The sequence below is a fragment of the Falco naumanni genome, chromosome Z (assembly GCF_017639655.2).
Source record: "Falco naumanni isolate bFalNau1 chromosome Z, bFalNau1.pat, whole genome shotgun sequence".
NCBI lineage: Eukaryota > Metazoa > Chordata > Aves > Falconiformes > Falconidae > Falco > Falco naumanni.
In genome coordinates, this window is record NC_054080.1 from 63,260,541 (window position 1) to 63,282,459 (window position 21,919).

The 21,919-nt window shown below is 38.1% G+C and overlaps 2 protein-coding genes across 4 annotated transcripts in view; one reads left to right on the top strand and one right to left on the bottom strand.

The window, feature by feature from the left end:
- The window catches only part of CWC27 (CWC27 spliceosome associated cyclophilin), a 127,466-nt gene extending 116,704 nt beyond the window's left edge, over positions 1–10,762 (bottom strand). The window contains exons 1-8 of the mRNA XM_040579032.1: positions 10,656–10,762; positions 9,668–9,764; positions 8,021–8,133; positions 6,451–6,594; positions 5,667–5,765; positions 5,413–5,516; positions 4,201–4,270; positions 877–956 (exon numbers count right to left, since the gene is read on the bottom strand). Coding sequence (XP_040434966.1) covers positions 877–956; positions 4,201–4,270; positions 5,413–5,516; positions 5,667–5,765; positions 6,451–6,594; positions 8,021–8,133; positions 9,668–9,764; positions 10,656–10,697 — 749 coding nt within the window. The 5' untranslated portion in view covers positions 10,698–10,762. The remainder of the gene's footprint in view (positions 1–876; positions 957–4,200; positions 4,271–5,412; positions 5,517–5,666; positions 5,766–6,450; positions 6,595–8,020; positions 8,134–9,667; positions 9,765–10,655) is intronic.
- On the top strand, positions 10,729–20,757 carry SREK1IP1 (SREK1 interacting protein 1). 3 transcript variants are annotated; one of them, XM_040579033.1, is made up of 5 exons: positions 10,729–10,852; positions 13,854–13,901; positions 15,520–15,660; positions 18,363–18,441; positions 19,928–20,757. In XM_040579033.1, exons 1-5 carry the CDS (start codon positions 10,729–10,731, stop codon positions 20,115–20,117), a joined length of 582 nt encoding a protein of 193 aa, XP_040434967.1. In that variant the 3' UTR covers positions 20,118–20,757. The 3 variants fall into 3 exon arrangements, with proteins under 3 accessions (XP_040434967.1, XP_040434969.1, XP_040434968.1); XM_040579034.1 differs by lacking the exon at positions 10,729–10,852 and adding an exon at positions 10,982–11,104; XM_040579035.1 differs by lacking the exon at positions 19,928–20,757 and having other exon boundaries at positions 17,915–18,378.
- Positions 20,758–21,919: the final 1,162 nt, after the last annotated feature.

The following is a 21,919-nucleotide window of genomic DNA, read 5'->3' on the forward strand; positions in this document are numbered from 1 at the left end:
CCAGAGAGATGGCAGATGCCCCATCCCTGGAAACATTCAAGGTCAGTTTGGATAGGGCTCTGAGTGACCTGTTCTACTTGAAGATGTCCCTGCTCACTGCAGGGGGGTTGGACTAGATGCCTTTTAAGAGTCCCTTCCAAGCAAATCAGAAGTTAATAAGTATTAAAAAGAGACAGAGAAGAAAACACAGACAATCTTTATGCAAACATACAGATGTATGATTCACCTAATTTTTAATAAGCTGTTTAGGTTTAGAAAAGAAAAGATGTTTTAGAACAGCACCTGGCTTGGCAAGAGCAACAAGAATAACCACAGGAACAGAACAACTTCACTGTGAAGAGAAGTTGAGCAGGCTTTAAAAGTTTAGGCTAGAAAAGATGGCCTAGGAAAGGACTGTGATAAAGGGAGGTATAAAGGGACTAACTGCTCACTGTCTCTTCCAGCATAACTGTTAGAATTTACCAAATGATGCCAGTAGCAGCCAGGATCAGAACAAAAAGGAGAGATACTTCTTTGTGCAGCAGACAGGAGCATGTGCATGTAAACAATGTTATAAGAGACTGAATAGGTATTTTGATGGTTATTAAGGATAACTAAATAGATGAACCACATCAAACTCTTGATCAGTCGCCTGAGCTGAAAGTAGATGGAGGGTGGGAGACTACTCAGGTAAACATCATGCTTGCCTTGCTTCTATTCTTTGTTGGGCATCCACTGACAGCCAATATTGGTGACATTAGGACAGAGGAACATCTGGTCCAATCCAGCACTGCCATTCTTAATTTCTTAAGGAGTAACAATGAGCATAAAGGATGCTAATCAAGCCTAATATCTGGAAAGTAAACCGGTTCTGGAAATTGGAAATCACATATTAACCTTTTGACAGCAGGAACTGAGCTTAGATGTGGATCATCCTTCAGCAGATCATGACTACTTTTACTTTTTCCCTTCATGCTCTGTTAAAAAAAAAAAACAAAAACAGAAGAGAAAAAAGGTATTGTAAATTTGTAAATTTCAGTGTTTGAGAAAACAGATGGTGAAAAATGGTAACGGTAAGAAAAAGGTAAGTTGTTTCTTGTTAGCTTTAGCCTAACCAGTAAGCATAAACACTTTTAATAGCAGAACAGAGAAAGTGTTCCTGATAAAGGAGCATCAAACTGACCCCATGGATTTAAAAAAGTATCTTTGCAATCATCACAATCATTACACATCATAAAGATACAGCCTAGCACATATATACATGAGTGAAGGAGGAGGTAAGAACCTGACTTTCCAATAATGGCATATGACAAACTCAAAGAACTACCATCTGCAAAGCAGTACTCAGCAACTGATAGAACACTGGACTCCTAGGTGGGGAAAAAAAAAAAATAAAAAAAAAAAATCAACAACGTACAATACATCAGCCTGCAATACATCATACAAGAATCTCCTACTGAAGCAAGCAAATCAAATCTAACAACACGCAAGATCTTCAGGCAGAAAGACTACAGTAAGAAAGCATTCACCATGCTAATCCAAAAAGTACACCTTACATTTCAGACTGGAATCAGACTTGAAATCTGTTACAGAAATAACCTATATTGTGACCTGAATGTCTCCATTCTTCTGCATTTTACATTCTTTCAGGAAGACAGCAGTTGTGTGGAAAATAAAATCTTATTCACTTAAACACAACTTTCAATTTTTTATTATGTAGAGAAAAAGAGATGAACACATTCAGCAACATGAAAAATTGCTTCCTTGAAGAAGTAATTTGTGTGTGTTCAGGAGCTAGATGAAACACAAGACAAGTACTTACCACCTTTGTAAACTGCTCCAAACAAGTACAATTAAATGAGCAGTTTGGACACTGAAAGCTTTAGTTTAAACAATAATCAACAACCAGTGGTGGCCCCACTGCCACGCCCCTGAGTGCACTAATAACCTTAAAGACCTTGAGGAGTTTTACATGGAGCTCCTCTGCCCATGAGCACATTTCAGCTCAGGCCTGAGAAGCCACCCACTGCCTGAGCTACGTCAGAGGTGTACTTGTATCTAACCCTTATCTTCTGCATAGGCCTGTTAGACCCTGACTTGTCTCCAGCCCTGTCTCCTATCCTGTCTCCGGCTGCTCCTGACTGGACTCTCTGGATGCAGAGTGTGGTCTTGGTAATTGCTTGCTGTGTTCAGGATTGTTGATGCACCCTGTTAGCAGCAACCAACTCTGCCTGCTGTATCCAGACCCTGTGGGATTGTGCCCCTGTTGGGGAGCACGCTGCCTGTGCTGGAATCCCTCCTGCAACCATTCCACTCTTGCCACTCCTGGACACAAAATTCCCTAATCTCAGGGACAACAGTATGGCAATGCATCGCAGCAAAGCCAAAATGTATTTGCTTACTTAGACTAAGTGTAGTGCAGGCAGAACAAGTCCAGAGTGAAAAACTGATCCTAATGGGGAAGACCAAGAAAAGACTTAGGGAGGCATTCTTAAATTCCATGCTCACTTGGCTAATATGATGTGACTAAGACAAGAAATCTTAGTTTTCACATATAAACATGAAACCATTCAATACTGTAAAATTTTCATCCCAATACATGCTGTTTTCATTTACTCTTTAGGTAATTTTAGCCTCAGCCTCACTGCACTAAAAGTTCATAGAAAATGCTCCCTTTTCCCAGATCTGTTACAGGATTCCTCAGTTATTTGCAGACTTCCCTCTCAATCTCAGTCCTTAAAAGTACACCCTTCTTACATTGAAACAATCAAGACTTACTGCATCCAGCAACCCCAAAAAAAGTTCAGGACTCTGAATTTGTAGATGTCAAAGAAACCCATTAATAACTTTGACCTTCAATATTTCTTACTGAAGAGTACTGTATGTTCACATACTGTAACTTAAGATTCAGATTATGTACAAAACTACACAGATACTGATCTATACCTACTAGAAACAAGCAATGAGGTTTGGGGGGGGGGGGGGGGCGCGGAAATCATTCTCTTGTAGAGAATGAATAGAAATTCTTCATTAAGGGTTTATTTGGATATTTTACCAGCCACAGCTAGTCCAGAATTTAGTCAGGACAAATACGAGGATGAGATTTCAAGACTGAGTTGAAGACAGCATGACAACACTGCAACTGGGCTTTTCATGAAAGAGGCGTTCTACTTAGATCATTTCAAGCTGACAAGCAAGTATGTGGTGTGAAATGGAAGAACAAAGCAGCAGAGCTAAATGCAATATTAAAAACCAGATGTATACCGGGAACAGAACTACAGACGAGCATTTTAAGGTAAACAAACATAGTTAGTCCAACTAGGAAGTTGAAACAAGAAAGAAAAACAAAACTACTATTATGATAAACCTCTACTATCATCCTGACTGATACCATCTCACTGTCAGATAGTCTATCATTTTTCAGTGTTGTCTTTCATATTTGACCTAAATCCTGAGGACCATTTTTTCACTTATGTGGTATAGGACTTGATACCATGTAGTCCGATCACTAACTGAAGCAGGTAGGTACCCAAACTGTACAAAGAAGTCAGAAAGCCTAGGGTTCCATAGAAATAATTTGGTCAGCAGTAAAAATGAGAAGGACAACTTATTAAAAAATTTTTTTAAACTAACCTTATTTTAAGTGGCAAATTAAGGTAAGGAAATGTTAGATCGAAGACTGTCTATGCAGCCCTAGTTCTGTGCATGTGGACAATTCACAATAATGCAATATTTAATTATGCTAACGCACTATTTTCCCCACAATAACCCACTTAATTTTGCACACAGAATGGATATACATTAGAAAATGAATCTAAGAATGAACTGAACATGCAATGTTCAATGAACAAACTGATTTACTTCAAACCTGAAGTATTTTACCATCAAATCACGCTCTTATTATGGAGGTAAAGAAGAATAAAGTACCTATCACCTCCATGAGTTTTAAACAGCAGACATAGATCTACACTATGAAGTATGAAACTATGTTTATGGAAATATAAAAAGATCACCAAGTACTGAAGGCACTGTCAAAGTTAGAGAAGTTAAAAACCTCTGTTTTTTCAACTTTAAAATAGCAGAACCATAAAAACTGAAGTACCTTCTAGCTTTATTATTCAAAACTCAGACCCAAGAACAAGATTAAGAACATTAGTTTTCACAAACATGCAAAAAAGGTAATTAAGTTGAAAAGAAAAATGGGGATGATTTGTTAAGTACCTGACTAACTCTACTGACTTCCTCCTCTTCTTCTTCAGCTTCCTCCCCAAAGGAAAGCAGGTTAAAATTTCTTTAAGTAAGAAAACACGTTTAGTAAAACTTTAAAAACTTTCTTATTAACATTCAAAAGACTTTAAATATATTACTTTCATATTGTATGCAATTCTTCAAAAAACTTTCTGTCCTGCTAAATGTACCAATTTCAAACAACTTGTTTTGCAATAAACCATGAATATTTAGAGAAGAGTGTTCTATTCTCTTTCTGAAACACGCCAATCAGGATAGCTAAGCATCACTTAGAAAATGATAATATGGAATTTCAGAAACTCTGCCTTGACTAACTTTTACACTCTTAAATGCTGACAGCTCTGAAAATAGATCAGTTGTGGTTTTTCAGGGTTTTTTTTTCCCCCAACAGAGCAGCATTCAACTACCAAACACAAAATTTTCAAGATATGTCTATTCAGAAAGACATCAATAGCACACACATTCACAAGATGTAATTAAAAGAAATAATGATTCCCCCCCCCTCCAAGATTTATTACTCCACTATGCTGGAACTAGTCAGTCATGTCATATTTCTATCTAGCAGAACTGACAGCATACACACTTCACATTTCCTATTAATTTTCATTGCATGTTTATGGCTACCAAATTTAATTCACGGAAACTGAGATTTCCCGTGTCAAAACTTTTTTGTTTATTTATTTACTTATTTTTGTTTCTCATATATATATAAATAATTATATGTATATATAAAATAAATAATTATGTAATATATTAAATTTTTTTTTTTACATTACCTGTCTTTTGCTAAGTATTTTAGCAGGAGAGAATTGGTAGCTGATAGCAAGCTGAAACACCTCAACCCAGTTATTATTAGGTATTAACTTCAGTGTCATTTCAGTCACAAGAGAATGATTGCACATTCTTGCCTATGTGGAAAGGCTTAAACTACCTTTTACTTCTCCTTTGCAACAAACTATCATCATAAAACAGTTACAGCTCTGACGATGCACAGTAAGGACTTCAATCAGAGTAACTAGATTTCTATGATCCAGGCAAAACCTACCTCCCTGTCTGACAAGTGAGAGAACATTCCTCTATGCATTTTGGTAAAGCCTTGCCTTTCCAAAGCAAAAATTGAAAATTACAAAGCTGCAAATTAAAGATGAAAGAAAATTAACCAGCACTTATGCTGCATATATTTACTTTGTGCCTTTTACTTTGGACTTTCTAGTTTCTTCTTCTGGTTTGTCCTTCTTCAGCTTTCTATTTGGTCTTGGAACAATGTCATCAAAAGGATTAAACAAAACCTATAAAACAGTAGTATTTTAGACACACTTTTATTAAGTATTTTGTTATAATTAAATGATTCAATATTTTAAAATGAAATTTAAAAAGACATGGCAAGTTTTCATACAAAACCAAAATACTTCTATAATTTCAAACTTGAACATACCCACCTCACTACTTCTTATTTTGTGTGGACTGAGCGGTCTCTCTTCCTTGTCAACTTCTACTTCAGCCAAGCGCAACATGTTATATATTGTATCCCCTGTAACCTGTCAAATTTATAAAGAAGGTTTCAAAGTCCTTGCTTGTATTTTTTGTTAATTATTCTGCAAAAAATTACGTTGCAAAGAATTTTGAAAATACAAATTATATAGAAAATACTGTAAGCATGTAAGACAGCAGGTACAAGGTGCAAAGGTTTGGGTTTTTAAATTTAACAGCAAAATTTGAAGGAATACAGGTACCTAAACCTGCATGTTTGAGAGCATACGCACGGGAAGGTGTAAAATTTTTACAAAGCTGTGAAACAGGAAAATAAAAAGACACTGAAATAAAAAAAAATAGTTGGTTTATCCTCTTTTCAGTAAATCATGAGAAGGTAAACTCATCCTATGTTTTTCATTTTCCTGATTCTTCTCGGGTAATTAGATTTTCTGAACAGAATTTTCTAAAATGGCACTAGTATTAGATGAATTGATTAATAAAACAAAGCTGTAATATTGGTAATATTATTCAAAGGAAGCACAAAAATCTAATTTAGAAGAACAACAACAGCAAAGTAGATAATCATGCGAACAATAGGTAGAAAACAAAGAGAACAGAGATTACTCAGAAAGCAGTGAAATAAATTTCAAATGTACATATCAGCAAAGAACATTGAAACAGCCTTTGAACAGAGAATTTTATAGTAGTTTCTGTCAAACTTGGACTGGGACTCTAGTCCGTGTAGCAGACCTTTCCAAAGATTGTGTGCTTGCTATTAAGTTCATCAGCACGACCCAATGTAAAGAAAAATTGACTCCCATTATCATGGGGACCAGCATTTGCCATAGCAACAAGTCCTCTTCGATTAAATCGCAATCGTGAGTGGAACTCATCCTGGCAAAGACAGAAGTTAAAAGAACATGATTTAAGTATGTAACCATTTCTTTCACTTCTTTACCTATGGCTTATTTACATCAATATGCACATGCAGAAAATATGCTGTTACTTTGTTTTTATTACTGTCTGAATTTAAAATAAAATTATTTTGAAACTTAATGCCACAATTATATTTAGAAGCTTCTAGTTTTAGCAGAAAAGATTTTTAGTCAGTTTTCTCATCTCAGTGCCCATAATAATGCAAACAACAATCTCCTCTCAAAAGAAACCATAAACACACAACCAACAAGCACCAAAAGAAAAAAACTAGAAACTAGTACGTCAATAACAGAAAGACACATGATTTAATAAAAACTCTAAGTTCTGTCTTGTTAACTTTCTTTTTCCAATTATTGCCAAATAATCACTTGTTATTACTTTTGTTGGAATTTTTTATCCCTGCAATATGAATAAATCCAAAGCATTTCTATAAGTAACGGCATTTCATACATTTCTTGTAAAACTACCATTCTTCTTAACCAGTGTATTTAGCTGAGAATTTATAATTCATGTAAAATAACTGGAAGTTCAGTAACAAGTTATAATAGTACAGTACTGCAAAACTCCATAGGAAGAACATTTTCAGGACCATAAGACCGCAAGTCCAGAACAGGACTGCTTTCAAAGCAAGATGAAAGTGATGAGTAATATATTAATACCATGGCAGTATCACCACAATTCTAAACACTGCGATATTAAGATACCACTAATTTTAAGCAGCAATGCTACTACAGCATTGGCAATATTTGTTTATTCTCTGCTTTAGCACCCAACCTTTCCAACAAACTTCACGTTCATGGTATATGTTTGAGTCTACCCTAGCAGCAGGGAGATGGAAGGCCCAGAGACAGGCTATGCAGCTTCAGTAACCAGTTAAATGTGCCTGCCCCACATGAACTAAAACTATCAGGCAGAACAGAACACAGCTAGTGTGCTGTGTAATTTTACTCAGGACTTGAGTCTCCTGGTTAGAGATAAGCCATGCTGATATCAATCATACCAATGAACACATACACAACATTCAGAAACCTTTGGTGAATGAGATACAGAAGTGTACATTGTTTAAGCACACTGTATCTGAGTTTGCCACATATCAATACCTACTCTTCACTCTTCCCCTCCCCTATTTTCCCTTGTGAAGTTCATGCAAGTAAGATTATGCATTTATTGTAATATCAGAACAGCTAGATTTAAAAACTCTCAATTCAAAAAGGCATATTCAGGAATACTGAAGCAACATGTGAAAGCAATTTACATGTGAAACATGTAAAATGTTGCATTTACTAATATATGGGGTTTTTTTTTCCTAACAACCTAACACAGTAGAAAGAACAACCGATAGAGAATGACCAAAAACTAATGCATAAGATATACAGACATGTACCTTGAAGGGTGCTCCATAGATTGACTCTCCACCTGACCCAGTACCAGTGGGATCACCTCCCTGCACTATAAATCCAGGTACTACTCTGTGAAATATTGTGTTATTGTAATACTCTAGTAAAAAAAAAAAAAATAAAATTATTAAATACACGTAAGTGGTCTCAAAATCAAGCTTTCATATACATTATGCAGAGATGTCCAGAGACTGAAGTTCCAAAAAGCAAGTACTGTGCTACTTCCACTGACCTCCCTCCTCTTCCACTGTCTTGCTCCCTTTGACTTAGCTACAAAGTATTGCTGATGGCATTTATGAAAAGAAACCCATGGTGTTACACATTTCTGTTGCAAAAGACACCACATCAACAAGATGATCCTAATGAATTGTTTTCTTTTCAGCTTTTAAGTTTTATCAAAGGAATGATGCTACCAACGTGCACCAATTAAAAGGAAAGCTAAACCGACTATACTCTTTCCCAGCCAGCATCTCACACTTATCATTAGCCATAGCCATACACCAAATAATTAGCACTTTTACTCACCCACATGCAGCACAGGCATTACCCCCTTCACTACCTACACTGTACCCAAACTGCTAATATTCACAGAATTAAATACATGGTACATTTTGTTCCCTACGTTATCTTCTTTCATCTATCAGACAAGGGTTATGAGATCATGAAAAAAGTAAAACTTAACTTGACATGTATTTCCAGTTGACTTTTTTTAAAAAATAAATAACTAAAAATAAATCTGCAGCATGCTGCATGACAATGTTGCAGCATAGCTAGATATGTTCATGGATGGTTACACGCCAGGATACTCACACGAGAAATACTCAAATTTATTACACAAAACATAGGATCCTACACAGCAGTCAGACAAATTCAGAAAGGAAATAAAGCCTAGCTCTTCATCACTGAGGATAACCGAATTCTTAGGTGTTACCAAGGGCTAAAAAATTGATATACCATTGCAAAAAAATTCTCCACATCTCCACATTAGGTGTTAAGAACACAGAACAGGCTAGATCTATGCTGGAAGCACAAATGCTAGGCTGCCATTTTCACTGAACAGAGGAGGGCTAAAAGAACTCTTAGCTGCTCTATAAATGCATAAATGGAATAACAGCACCTAGAAAATACATAAAGGCACCAGGTCCTCCACATTTCTTGTTACAGTTTTCCCAATAGGGAGCTTCTCATTCTGGTACCCACTGCTTCAGTGAAGAGTGTTACAGAGCTTCCATCAACAAAAAACTACACCAAATGAAACACTGAAAAAAATGAAAAGGTAGTATATGTAAAACAGAAATGAGAATTTTGGAGGATATCCAATATTATTACCATTTCATTAAAGAAGTAGTTATACTTCTTAGAGACTTGCTGAAAATAAGCCTTCCCAAGCCTCTGACATACAACTTTTCAGTAAAATTACATCATATGCTGCACCTGAGAATACCATCTAAAATTTTTACATTTTTTCCACAGTGTTCCTTAAAAACACTTTCTGAGTGTTAATATTTTCTAAATACAAATAAACACATTAACATATTAAAGTTAAAACATGATTATGGCCTGTATTTTACAAAAAAGGCACAAAGATGGCATACAAAATAATTTCAGGAACTCCTATCCTGTTCAATCATTACCTTCCATACAAAGTTGGATGAAATTTCGACATGCTTTTGGTGCTTCTTTTGACCATAATTCAATATCTATATCTCCTGCTGTTGTTCTCAGCAAAACCTACACAAAATATAGACATATACAACATTAGTTTTATCATAACGTCATCACCAATCAAAGACTATCTCGTGGAATTAAAAAAAAAAATAATCTCCTGAATTTATTATATTAGCAACAGTAGCAGACATTCAAATGTGCCAGGTAGCTACCGTTAGCTCTAGATATTACTGCTAGAACTTCATACACATTTTGAGTCGGTAAGTATAATAACGCCAATGACCTGGTACCTGACACATGACGCTTAGATATCCTTTATCACTTCCACAGTGAAGCGACATTGGGGGGGGGGGGGGGGGGGGGCGGGGGGGCAATTAAGCCATAAATCTCCAAAGGCATATACCTCACTTAAAAGTAATAAATTCAGCGGCAAATCGTCAGAAAATTAAAAACCTACGACAGACCCAGGAACAGAGGGCACGAAATGAATCGCTCCAAGGCCTGCTCCGTGCTACCGTACCCACGCGGCGCACCTCGTGCTTCGACTCGGGTGCTCGACGTTAAGCGCTGCATCGCCTCGGCACCACGACACGGGAACGACCACCGCCCACGTCCCGCACGCACCCCTCGCCCGTCCCCTCCACCCCCGCAACATACAACTTCTACACATCCCCCGTTCAATGCAACCGCAGCGCGGACCCCCCCCCGGAGCGCGCTCCCCTACCCCGCGGGCCCCCACAGCCTCCTCAGCCGCGCTCCCGAGGCAGGACGCCCCCCCATAAAAAGCCCCACGGAGCGGCCTTCTCCCCCCGCCCCGGGGGACGCGCCCACCCGCAGCGGCAGCTCCGCGCCCACGCACCGCGCGCAGCCCCCTCACCCACGGCGCAGTTACCGCTCCCCGGCAGCCGACAGCCTAGCCTAGCCCGGCCGGCTGTGGCCCCTGCCGAGCCTCACCTTGCCGTTGGTGGGGGGCTCCTGGATGTAAATGTTGCTCATGGTCAGGAAAGGAGCGTCCCGGCAGGCGCCGATGTTCGACCACGCTTCGCCCCTAACGCTTCCTACCACCCCGGCCCCCCCGCCATCTTGTGCGCCTTTATGTAGCCCGGGAGGGTGTGGGGGCGGCTGCTCAAGCCAGGAGGGAGGACGAAGGGGTAAGTTCCCGGTCGGAGTCTCCGCGGCAGTCAGTGACGAACGAACTGCTTTGAGGAGGGCCTGGAGGCTTCTATAAACACCCGCAGTTCCTCCCCGTGGCTCCCCCGCGGTAGGGAGCCGCCCCCCGTCCTCTCACTAAATTGCACGGTCCGAGGGTGCGCCGGGAAAAGCCTTCTGCTGCGGAGAGGCGCCCCTGCAGGCCTGGGCTGGGCCGGCAAGGACGGTGGCGGCGGGCGCCATGGCTCTGCCGGGTAAGGGGCTCCCAGCCGGGTTCGCCGGGAGGGAAGGAGCAGCAGCCGGCTGCCCCCAGGGCCCGCGTGTGGGGAAGGGGAAAGAAGCGGCGGGTTGATGGAAAATTCTGCGGGGAGGGCGCGCCGCAAAGGGTGAGGCCGGGGGGGGGGCGCCTCTCCCTAAGGCCGCCGGGGCTGCCCCCGCGGGAGCGCTCCCGCGCCGCGCTCCGGCGTTTCCAAACCGGCTGGCGTGGGGCTGCGGGAGGGAGGGAGGGAGGCAGGCGGTGGGGTGGCGGTGGGCAATGTCAGGCCAGCCGCCGGTGAGCGCAGCCTTGCTGTCGCTTCCGTTTAGGCCTGCGGGGCTTTTCCCCAGCGCTCTGGTTGAGCGGTGACCGAGTGCCGCCTTCCTATTGTCTGTTGGTGTAAGGTGCCTTCTTCAAAGGTAGATCCAAAGGGGGGTGGCGTCAGCCTTGTTTTTTCCTCCTCGCCTGTTGTGCTGGATTAACGTTTGTGTTCTACTGCGTTGTTACTTAAATGGACCCGTTGAGAACGGTGGCGAGGCTGGGCGGGTAGACATGCTTGCAGTTTCCGAGGTGTTCGGGTCTGTGTTAGCCAAACACGCAGCTACTGCTCTGTCACTTTTTTCTTTATGCTGAGACGTGAGCAATGTTTGCTTGGAGAACTGCTGAACAAGCCTGAGCTTTCATAACCTTCTCTTAAGATCTTAATAAGCTTGCTCCCATTCTAGAAGGGGTTCTAGAGGAAGACATTTTGTGTTGGTGTTAAAAGGTTTCCAAAGCGTTTTTTGCAGCCTGGTGCTCCACTGAGTGAATGCGGGGCTTAGTGATGGTTGCTGCTGTGTCAGTTGTTAACCTTCTTGAGAATTTAACAGCTGGGAAGAAGGGAGTGAGAGAAGGAATCTTATAGTAATTTCTTTGCTTCTAATAATGTAAAACTTCATCTAGTCTAAAACCGTGCTGCTAACACTATTATTTAAAACCAAAATTAATAATAAAAATTCTGTCTCAGGAGCTTGCTGGGAGTATGTGATGACAATATTCTTGTCATCTGCTGGGTGTTGCTATTGGAAATCCTGAAAAATGGCACCTGCACATATTAAAGGAGATTTTGTTGTGTGTGCATGACTGTACTGACCTCCCTTGCATGGAATACCAAATCTTTCTTTACCTACAGGTCAGTTACTCAGTAGGACTGAAGTTTACTGAGTATTTCAGAAAGGTGAGACAAAGTTGGTAGCTTAGGTGATCTTGCTTTCTAGTTCAGAGGTGTAGTGGACAAGCAGATGCTGTTTTGAGTATTTTTTTGACATGGCATTGAAAGATACAGGTATATTTTTGTTCTTCTTAAAATTTTCTTCCATGTTTCCTACCTCAGCTCTGCTAGGTTTCCCTCAAAATAATAGTCATAAAACAGACACCTAAACACTGCTGAGTTTATAGACCTCAAAGGAGATATGTAATACTAAGGTTCTGGGATCTGCAGAAAACTGTCATAATGGAATGTCTGTATCTTTGTTGCTTAGCCTTCCAGTACTCTTTGGGGCGTGCACCAAAGTTGTCCAAGTTTCTAAGTTATTTTTTCAGTCTGGGGTTTGAAGGTTTCTCTGTTGTTTGGAGTGGAATTTTCTGAAGACTGTACTTGTCCCAGTAAATCAAAGTTTAAATTCCTGCAGCTGATGTACCCCCATTCTGATTCTCTGTCATAGATTTCTCGTTTGCTTAATTATTTATTTAGATAAAGACATAGTTACTCAGAAAACTCTATGTAACTGTTTCAGTCATTGGGGTTTTTCATACTCTTTTCAGTTGGAAGATAGAAGGGCACCCTTTCATTTTGGAAATGCGATTCTGATTTTTGTTACGAATAAGCTCAGATGATTAAACTTAAGACTGATCTGTTGGGGTGGGAGGTGGGGGGGCAGGCCTGTGTGGTTTCTTTTCTTCCAAGTCATGTCCTGCTATGTCTATTTATCTTAACTGTGGGCTCAAATAGGAAAATCAAACACTTTCTATACCTAAAATTTGCGCTGTTCTGGTCCTCCTTCATGCATAGCACCTATGGACTTTTCTGTTACTCTGTTCACTTTAGTCTACACTTGCTTTCTTGCACTCACTAACTCTTTGTATTTGGTGCCATGTTGCCTGGATTCAGAATCATTTAACAATTTGTTTAGCTTTTTCTATTTTTAATTGCTTCCGTCTGTCTTTTGTCACTTTCCAGGAGTGACTGTTGAGCTTTTTTTTTTTTAATTTATTTGCCTTTTTAAGACAGCTCTTGTAATTAAAATATAAATTACTTCAGAGTTTCCAGTGAATGTCTGTCAACATCCATGCATTTGTGGTACAAGTTGTAGTGCACAGTTACGAATCACTGGAATGTCAGATAGCTATTTGGTAATACTGTTCATACTGTAACTAAGCAAATGCATAATCTTTCAGAGAAGTGGAATAACTATTAAAATTATAACAGAAAGGCCATAATAAATCATTTGAGGATTTAGCAATAAGCTATGTGAAACTCAATAATTCATATCAGTTTATACTAGCCAAATTTGTTCTGATAGATTACTGCACAGAAAAGTGACCTTAGAAATGCACTGTTTTGCTGTTCTTTTAGTTTTTTCAGGAGATATATTAGTGTACTTTGAGGAGTGATGAGTCCTGTCTATGTATTAATAGTATCAAGCCAGGTTTAAAAGAAACTTCAGAGTTCAGTGTAGCAACCTAATCAATTAAATTTTCTTTCTCAGGTGGAAATAAGGATAACATCAGAGCAGGATGCAAGAAGTGTGGCTACCGTAAGTCTGTAGTAAGCGATATGAAGTTAAAATGTTTTCTTCAGTTTGTGATGTTGGAACTGCCTTTGGCAGTGGGAATAAAATAGTGTTCTCCCTTGTTGTCCAGACATTGTCAGTTTAAATTACCATATTTTACTTATTTATTTATTTCCTATTTCCTGCTCATTCTCTGGCTCTTCACACCTATCGCTGCTTTTGAAAACCCTTGAGTTTCTCAGAAAAAAAAAGAAACATATGCTAACATATGCTATTGCAGTCATATATACTAAATTTGCAATGCAATTACTTGAGAAACTTTAAATTGAAAGCATGGTCTTTGATACCTACTGAGATTATCATTTGTACTTCTTTTGAGTCTCACTGCGAACTTGGGCATTTCAGCTCAAGTCCAGTCTGTTTTAAAAGGAAAAATAATTTTAAATCTGTATGATCTTCTACGCTAAGAAAACACACGTCTTTTTGGCTTCTGTATTTCAAGAAACAGTTAATTTTGTTACTTACAAGTTACGTACTTAGCATTTAGCTCAGGCTTTTGCATTATCCTCAGATCAGATGAGCATGTGTGTGGCTAGTCTCCTGATGAATGGAGACAGGTCTTGATGAAGATTTTTATTTGTTAATTGCTAACTTATTTTTATAACAGTGAAGGAATGGACACTGTTTTGCAGTGAATTGTGTGGAACTTTTTTAACAGACTGATTTAATCTATTTTGTTTAATGAGCATTTTGTGGGGTGAAGGGGGAAAAAAGCTTTCTTTCTTCTTTTGCTGTGGACTTCGTCCCCAAAAATTTTGGCAGTGAATTGCTTTTGTGTATCTGTTCTTCCAAAGAAGCATGGATATCGGTATAGATTTAGTGCTTCATTACTACGTGAAGTAAGGTTCAGAAGCTTTCTGGAAGAAAAGGAAACTTGTCAAATCACCAACCTGTATTTAAGTTCCTAAAAGCTGTCTTCCAGATTTTGATAATGATATGAATTTTGATGTAAAGAGGATGAGTTTATTTCAATTGCTACTTGAATTCATGTGTCTTCAGCTTAGTGTCTCTCAAACCATTTTCTTTGGTTTGTTTTATTTCTCTTTATTATTCCAATAGGTTATTTAGCACAAGATTTCCAACTCTGGTTATGATTATTGAAATGTAATTTAGAAAACTAAAAATACTAGTGAAGTAGTAGCTTAGTCGGTATTAAATACTGGTTGTTAAAGATTATGTCTCATAAGCAAATAGGATTATTCTGTTTCACTAGAGGGAGACAAAATGCAATATAAAACACTTGCTGTAGTTTTTTAAGTATTTCACTTAATGCTGTTAGGTAATTTCTTTAGGAAGGATCTGAGACCATTAAAAAAATAGAAGGCAAAGGTTGGACAAAATCTTTAAATTAACAGAACTAAGAAAGAGGTCATAAAGCACCATTAAATGGAATAACATTACATGACCTGTTAAAAAGTTTTTTGAGGCTTTTTCAGAGTAAGCCTCCTCCCTCCTTGTTCACAGATTGCAGCCTAGCCTTTTTTCACTTATCAAAACTGAGTAATACTAGGATGGATGTTCTTTAGTTTCTGATACTTTTTGGTAAATTGTAATTTTTCTTCCGAATATTTGTTTTGTTCAGCTGGTCATCTGACATTTGAATGTCGAAACTTCCTCCGAGTAGATCCTCAAAGAGATATTGTTTTAGATGTTAGCAGCACTAGCAGTGAAGACAGTGAGGAAGAGGAACTACAGAGACTGCAAGCCATGCGTGATAAAAAGAGTAAGGTGGTTTTTTGTTTGTTTTTTTTTATTTCTTAGAGTAAATGGGATAATGGTCTTCCGAAGTACTGGAACTCTCATTTTATCCTTTTTGATAACTATTATTAGTTCTTTTAGCCTGAACTTTAAAAGTAGTGATATGGAGAAATAGTGTGAAATGGGGACAATGGACATCGATTGTGATTGTATATGTCTGCTCAGGAACGTGGGTATGGTGACTGGTCATGGGTGCAGTGTCTGGTCACATAGGCACACAGCCTTGAGGAGACGCCTACAGTTTTGAGGAGACGCCTGCCCTTCTTCCTCTAACAAAGGGGCTATTTAAAAAAGAATGAGAAAAGGATGAGAGATATTCCAATGCTATCTAGAGGGAGGGAGTGCTAAGTCTCCTTGCTGGAGAGGATCGGATGGCCACAAGGACATGAATCACCTACAAACCTGCAAGACCACCACATTCCAGGCAAAGGACTGAAAAGCTAATTAACATACAAAGCGAGAGTAAGCAGGTTTAGGTAACTAATATGTATAGGCGTTAATTGAATATTCATTTGTTTCATTGTATAAATGTGAGATGGTTCGTCACTTCGGGCATGCACGCTTGTGGAGGAGCGATCCCCCGAGCATCTGCGCGCAATAAACATACCTACTTTATAACTTTCGAGTTATAGAGTCTAATTCCGCACGTCAGTAGGTCTTTTACTTCATGTCTTCAGACTTTAGAGATTTGATACACCCGCATCTTTTTTTATTATTATTAATTCTTTCATAGGAAATTAATCATGTACCCGCTTGGAACATCTCAAAAAGGGCTCCTAAATACAAAAGATCATAAGACTTCTACTAAGCTGCTGCTTAGGAGAAAATTACATGGATGCTTTGAGTTGATCTTTTGATAATGGCATGTAAGTTAAATGTCTTAAAGTTGATTGTAACTCTTAAAACTAATGACAAATAAGACAGCTGAATTTCTCTCCAGTTTCTAAGTAGTATTTTGACTGAAACAGGTAATGAATTGAATTTAAACATTCATATTTGGAGAAGTAATATGCTCTGTTTGGAAGGTCTGAGTACCAGCTGTTTGTCAGAGAGAGAATAGATGGCTATTTAGCAGATACTTGAATTCATTTGAATTTGGACTCCAAAGAGGGTGTTAACTTAAGTAAGAAGGGGAGGTTGTTCCACCACAACATGTTTTAAATGAGCATTCTTCCCGTCTCCCATTTGAAATGTCTTTTTGTTCTGCTGCTCTCACATTCCAGACTTGCCATTCAGTTCCTACTAAAGGTGCTATTTAGGAAGGAGGAGTGATAGATAGAACCCTGCCATTTGCTGAAACACTTCAAAAGAAGTGGATAGTCTGCTTGTCAGAAGTGCGGAACTGGTACTAAGACAGTCCTTTCTCGGAATAAATCTCTTTGGGAAAAACTTGTTCCCACTTACTTTGTACTTTTGAATGTAAGGTGTTTTTTTGGCTCTAAACTGATTGAAGGTTAACATCTGCAGGAAGAACAGCTGTTTACTTGAACTTGTAATATCCCTGTTCATTATCTGTTCTTTTTCACACTGTGGCTGCTATGCATACTGTAAAGAGATACCTATCTTTAACTGTCAATAATACAGGCAGGATTTTGCCATTTTCAAGTGGCCTCATCTTCTCAATAATTTTGCACTGTTTGCACTTAGATTTTTGCACTGTTTTCTTAAATGTTAACACATTCTTGTTCATGGTTTTTAATTGCTCCAAAGTATTTTGCTTTTTGTAACTGTTACTGAATTCTTTTACATACAGGCCAGTAATTTCTGTGTGTGTTAGCAAATGAATAACTGCACTAGCATGCAGACTCTTTGGAAAGTTATTCATATGATAGAAATAAGATGGAATGCTTAAAAATAGCTATCTGTTTTAAGGATAAATTGTAAAGTCAGTATCTTCCTGTTAGCTGACATTGTCATGTGTATTTATGTAGTGGATTTACATTTCAGAAAATTCAAAAATACTTTTTGAACTATATAAGTATATATATAGTTCATATATATATATACACACTTTTCTATAAGTATATATATAAACTTTCTATAAGTATAGGAAAGTTGAAGGTCAGAAATTCCATCCAGTGTGCTAAAAATATTTTTTTGTAAGTGAAAGATGAAGATACTATACGTGTTAGGGCAGGAAACAAACATGACTAGATGAGGGGTGACTCCTGCCGATTTTTGTAGACAGTGTATTGACAATTAACTCAAATTTATCTTAGTTAGAGCATGGATATTTGTGGAGCATCAGATGAGTATGTGTGAAAGTAATTCAGGTAAGCCTGAAGGAATTGGTTTTGGGGTGGGTTTTTTGTACATTCCAGTTACATGACCTGTTTTCAGACTTGGGCTTTTAAAATACAGAAGAATGGATATGAGAATGTAAAGCTGATATAAACATGTAGGAAAAGTCACAACTTTTTGCTGTATCTTATGGGCCTTCCTTCATTCACAGTGCTTAGATCAAAGTCATTAGAATGAAAATAGTATAAAAAGTCTTGCTACTCTGCAAAGTGTTTCTGAAATAATTGTACTAGACCAGAATTTGGAGGAAGGAAAGAAACTTTTAAAAAGAATTTTTTATTAACTTTATGTTGCTGTTGAAGACACTCTTTTAATGCTGATTTTAATTCAGATAAGTGTTTCTAAACTGTGACTTTTTATCTATAGGTTTAAATGAGGAGGAAGAGAAAAGGAAACAAAAAAGAAAAAGCAAAGAAAAAACAAAATTAAAGAGACCAAGGAAAAGGTAACTATCACATACCTATTTTCATTTCAAAACAGAACTTTAGAAATATTTCTGATGTTTGGGTTGTTTCTCAGAAAACATAGGCTTCTTTTGATGCAGCTTTATTTACAAGTACATCTGTGGTTTGAAAAGCTTCCTGTTTTCCAATGAGAACTTGTTTGTTCCTTGAGTAATGGTAAAGCCACAGGATTTCTGCTGTGGAGTTAGCACTGTGGAAGTCTAGAAAGCTCTAGCAAGCTGGAGGTCTGCAGCTGTGAGAAAGCAATGCTCCCTTTGACTATCCAACACTAGGCAAGATGTGGAGGGAAAACAACAAGGAGTAAGGAGGATTATTTGGGTTTGGTTCCCAGCTTAGCTAACATGGAGCCTCCCTGCCATTCAGAGACACATTAAGATTCCCTGCACACACACACACAGTCTGAGGAACATGTAACTATCAAAAGGAAAACTTCTGTAGCTTTACTTAGCATGTGTTGAGTTTTAATGTTCCTGTTGTTGTAGAAGCCTAAAAAAAGTGTTACTCCAGTTTCAAAGCAAAATGTCATAATACCCAAATTTATTGTGAATCTGAGTCAGCCTGCTGACTGACTAGCTTAGATGAGAATATAGACTCGTTAGCCACTAGAACTGTTGATGAGACAATATCCCAGGAACTGCACTGAGAGCTGGGAAATTTATAATGTATTTGGAGGCCACAATAAGAAATATTCAGAAATAATTCAGAAAATAAAGAATAAATAATTCAGAAATAAAGAAGCAGGATTTATCCCTGGTTTTATTGGCATTTTCCCCCTTCCTTATTTACATAGTGTAGCCCTAACTTACACTTATGAAGACAGTAGAAAGGAGTCAACCTGCAAGCTGTAGACATTACATGCAAGTAATTAATAGTTAATCATGTAGCAATAGTGCAAAACTGCCCTCAAGTATAACAATCATGACTTTTGTTGTCATCGTAATTCTTCTATGTATGTAATCTCTAATCACTGCTGGTTAGAGACCAATTTTACCAGATTCAATAGCATCCAAATTTGTCATATCTCCCTCTCTTGGATTTTTGTATTAGAGAAATGCATCAAGATTTGTCTGAAGGCATTACTGTAGCATTGTTATTGATCATGTGATATTTTGAAAAACAGAAGCTCTGTCTTACTGTCACGCTGTGGACAGTTTTCTGTTGGTCTGTACTCTTAGTCTTTTTCTCATTGAAGGTTGAAAAACACACAACTTGCCTATGTATGCCATTGTTAATTAATCTGTATATAAACGTACTCCTTCTGTGGCACTGTAGTCTTAAGTAGAAGGGTTGTCATGCAGTTGAACATGCAGACTGAGATATCATAAGCTTTTCAGTGAACGCTACTGTACAATTCTACACTAAATTTGATTTGTGATATCATGTAAATACTGAAAATCAGACCAAAACATTATGGTATTTTCCTTCTTTAATTATGTAACAATCTGTATTATTTTTTTTAAAAACTAGATCTTCCTCATCGAGTGCAGCTGAAGAGGACAGGCCAAAGTCAAATAACCAAAAATCACACAAAAAAGAAAGGGAAAAGGAAAAAAAGAATAAATCTAAGAAAGGAAAACATCATAAAAAGGAGAAAAAGAAGAGACGAAAGGAAAAAAGTTCATCTTCTGATAGTTCAGACAGTTCTAGTAGTGACTGAGGTGCTGGCCTATTGCATTCACTTCTTCAGAGAACGTTATTTTTTCTTTCCAATGAAATTTATTTATGCTTTGCAATGCTTTTGTTCTGAAATGGGATATATATTTTTAAGAAATCTATTTGCAAATATCAGTGCTTCAAATTCTTAAACAGATCATTTGGGAAAAAGATCTACTCTTTGTTTCAAGTTTATTCATACTGAATCGTGCAAGTTTAACTAGTTCTTCATTCTTAGTTCAGTTGTAATTGGTTGTGTTTGGAATCCTTTACACTAGAACATGGTAAATTTCTGTCTGCAAGTCTTTGTGTAGGAAGATTTGCACTTAAATATGCTTTATGTCAGAATGGTTAAGTCAGATTTGGAAATTCAAGAGAGATTTTCTGTTATGTTACCCTTTAAATAAATTCATGTTTTGCATAAAATTATTTACTTTCATATTTACACTTACTGATTAATATATGTAATAACGTTTGGGTCTGGAGGAGGGAAGAATGAGCAATGAGAAGCTAGGAGATTGCTCCTTTGAAATTATCTTTAAAATTGAATTAGTCATGACTGTAAAACACGATTATACATTCTTTTGGCAGGATCACTGTTAGCAAGCTGAAAACCAACAAAAGCTATTAAATTTTCAAAGTCCTTTCTGCCTAGGTTTTTTTCTTTTACAGTTATGGTCATTTTATCTTTGATGTGGATATAAAGTGCCACTTCCTAAGACCAGAAGACTGTCCAGCAAGATCGTTTACTAAGTTCTAAGAACCATGTTAATACAGTATGTGGTGATTAATGCCTACATGAACCAAACCAGGAAATTCAGAGGCTTGACAATTCACAAGAATCATGAAGCCTCTATTCATTCTAATAAAATTCCTATTGAAAAGTTAAAAAACAAACCAAACAAACTCTTGTGGAATGTAAGCAATGATATTGAAGTCAGTAGCAAAATTTACTATTTGCCATCGGGATTAATGTTAAGTATGTCAAAATTCTGTAACTGGATTATGGTGTATCCAGTTTGTATCTTGTACGGTGGTAGGGTACAGGTTCAAGACAGACTGATACATTTGAGTTGAGCAGATTTTAGGTCCATAATTCTACCCCAGAAATATCTAAACTTCAAAGTGCCTACATTTACAGCTTGCAAATGCTCTTCATGCCTGTGGTTTTGGTTTTGTCTAGACACAGAACTGCTTCCACCTGAGCAGCGTGGCATACAGCTGCAGTGAGTCTCATGGGAGTCTGAATATGAGGAAGAGCAACACCTAAGCTTTCTTAATGATTAATAGCCATTGTCTGTGTTTTCTACAATGGATTAGAGCATTGAGTCAGTACAAAATGGTTTGTGGTATTTTAATGGCTATTGCATTTGGCCTGAAAGTGAGATACCTAGATCTAACTCTTGTCTTTCAAACTTCTATGTCTCAGACCAGCACCCTTATTATTGGGTAACTCATGCTGCAGGTGCTGTGCTGGCGAGCACTGAAGATCAAAATACTCATGGAAGCCACAGAGCAAAGAGAAATAATGTGAGGCCTCTCAGTAGAGGATGGTGAAGTGCTTGCATCTGCTCTTCTTACTGGCTTAGGTCTAGTCTAATTTTTAATTTCTTATATCATGATTTCTGGGATGGGCTTGGATAATATAACTGAAGAGGAGACTGGACTCATTTAGCTAATACCTGTGTGTAGTATAAGGACCATTTCTTTCGTAAGTACTAATTTAACAGATTCTGCCACCCTGTTCACTCTAGTATCTTTAGTGTTGCTGTGGAGCACACTTCTTATTTATTTAGAGCTCATTTA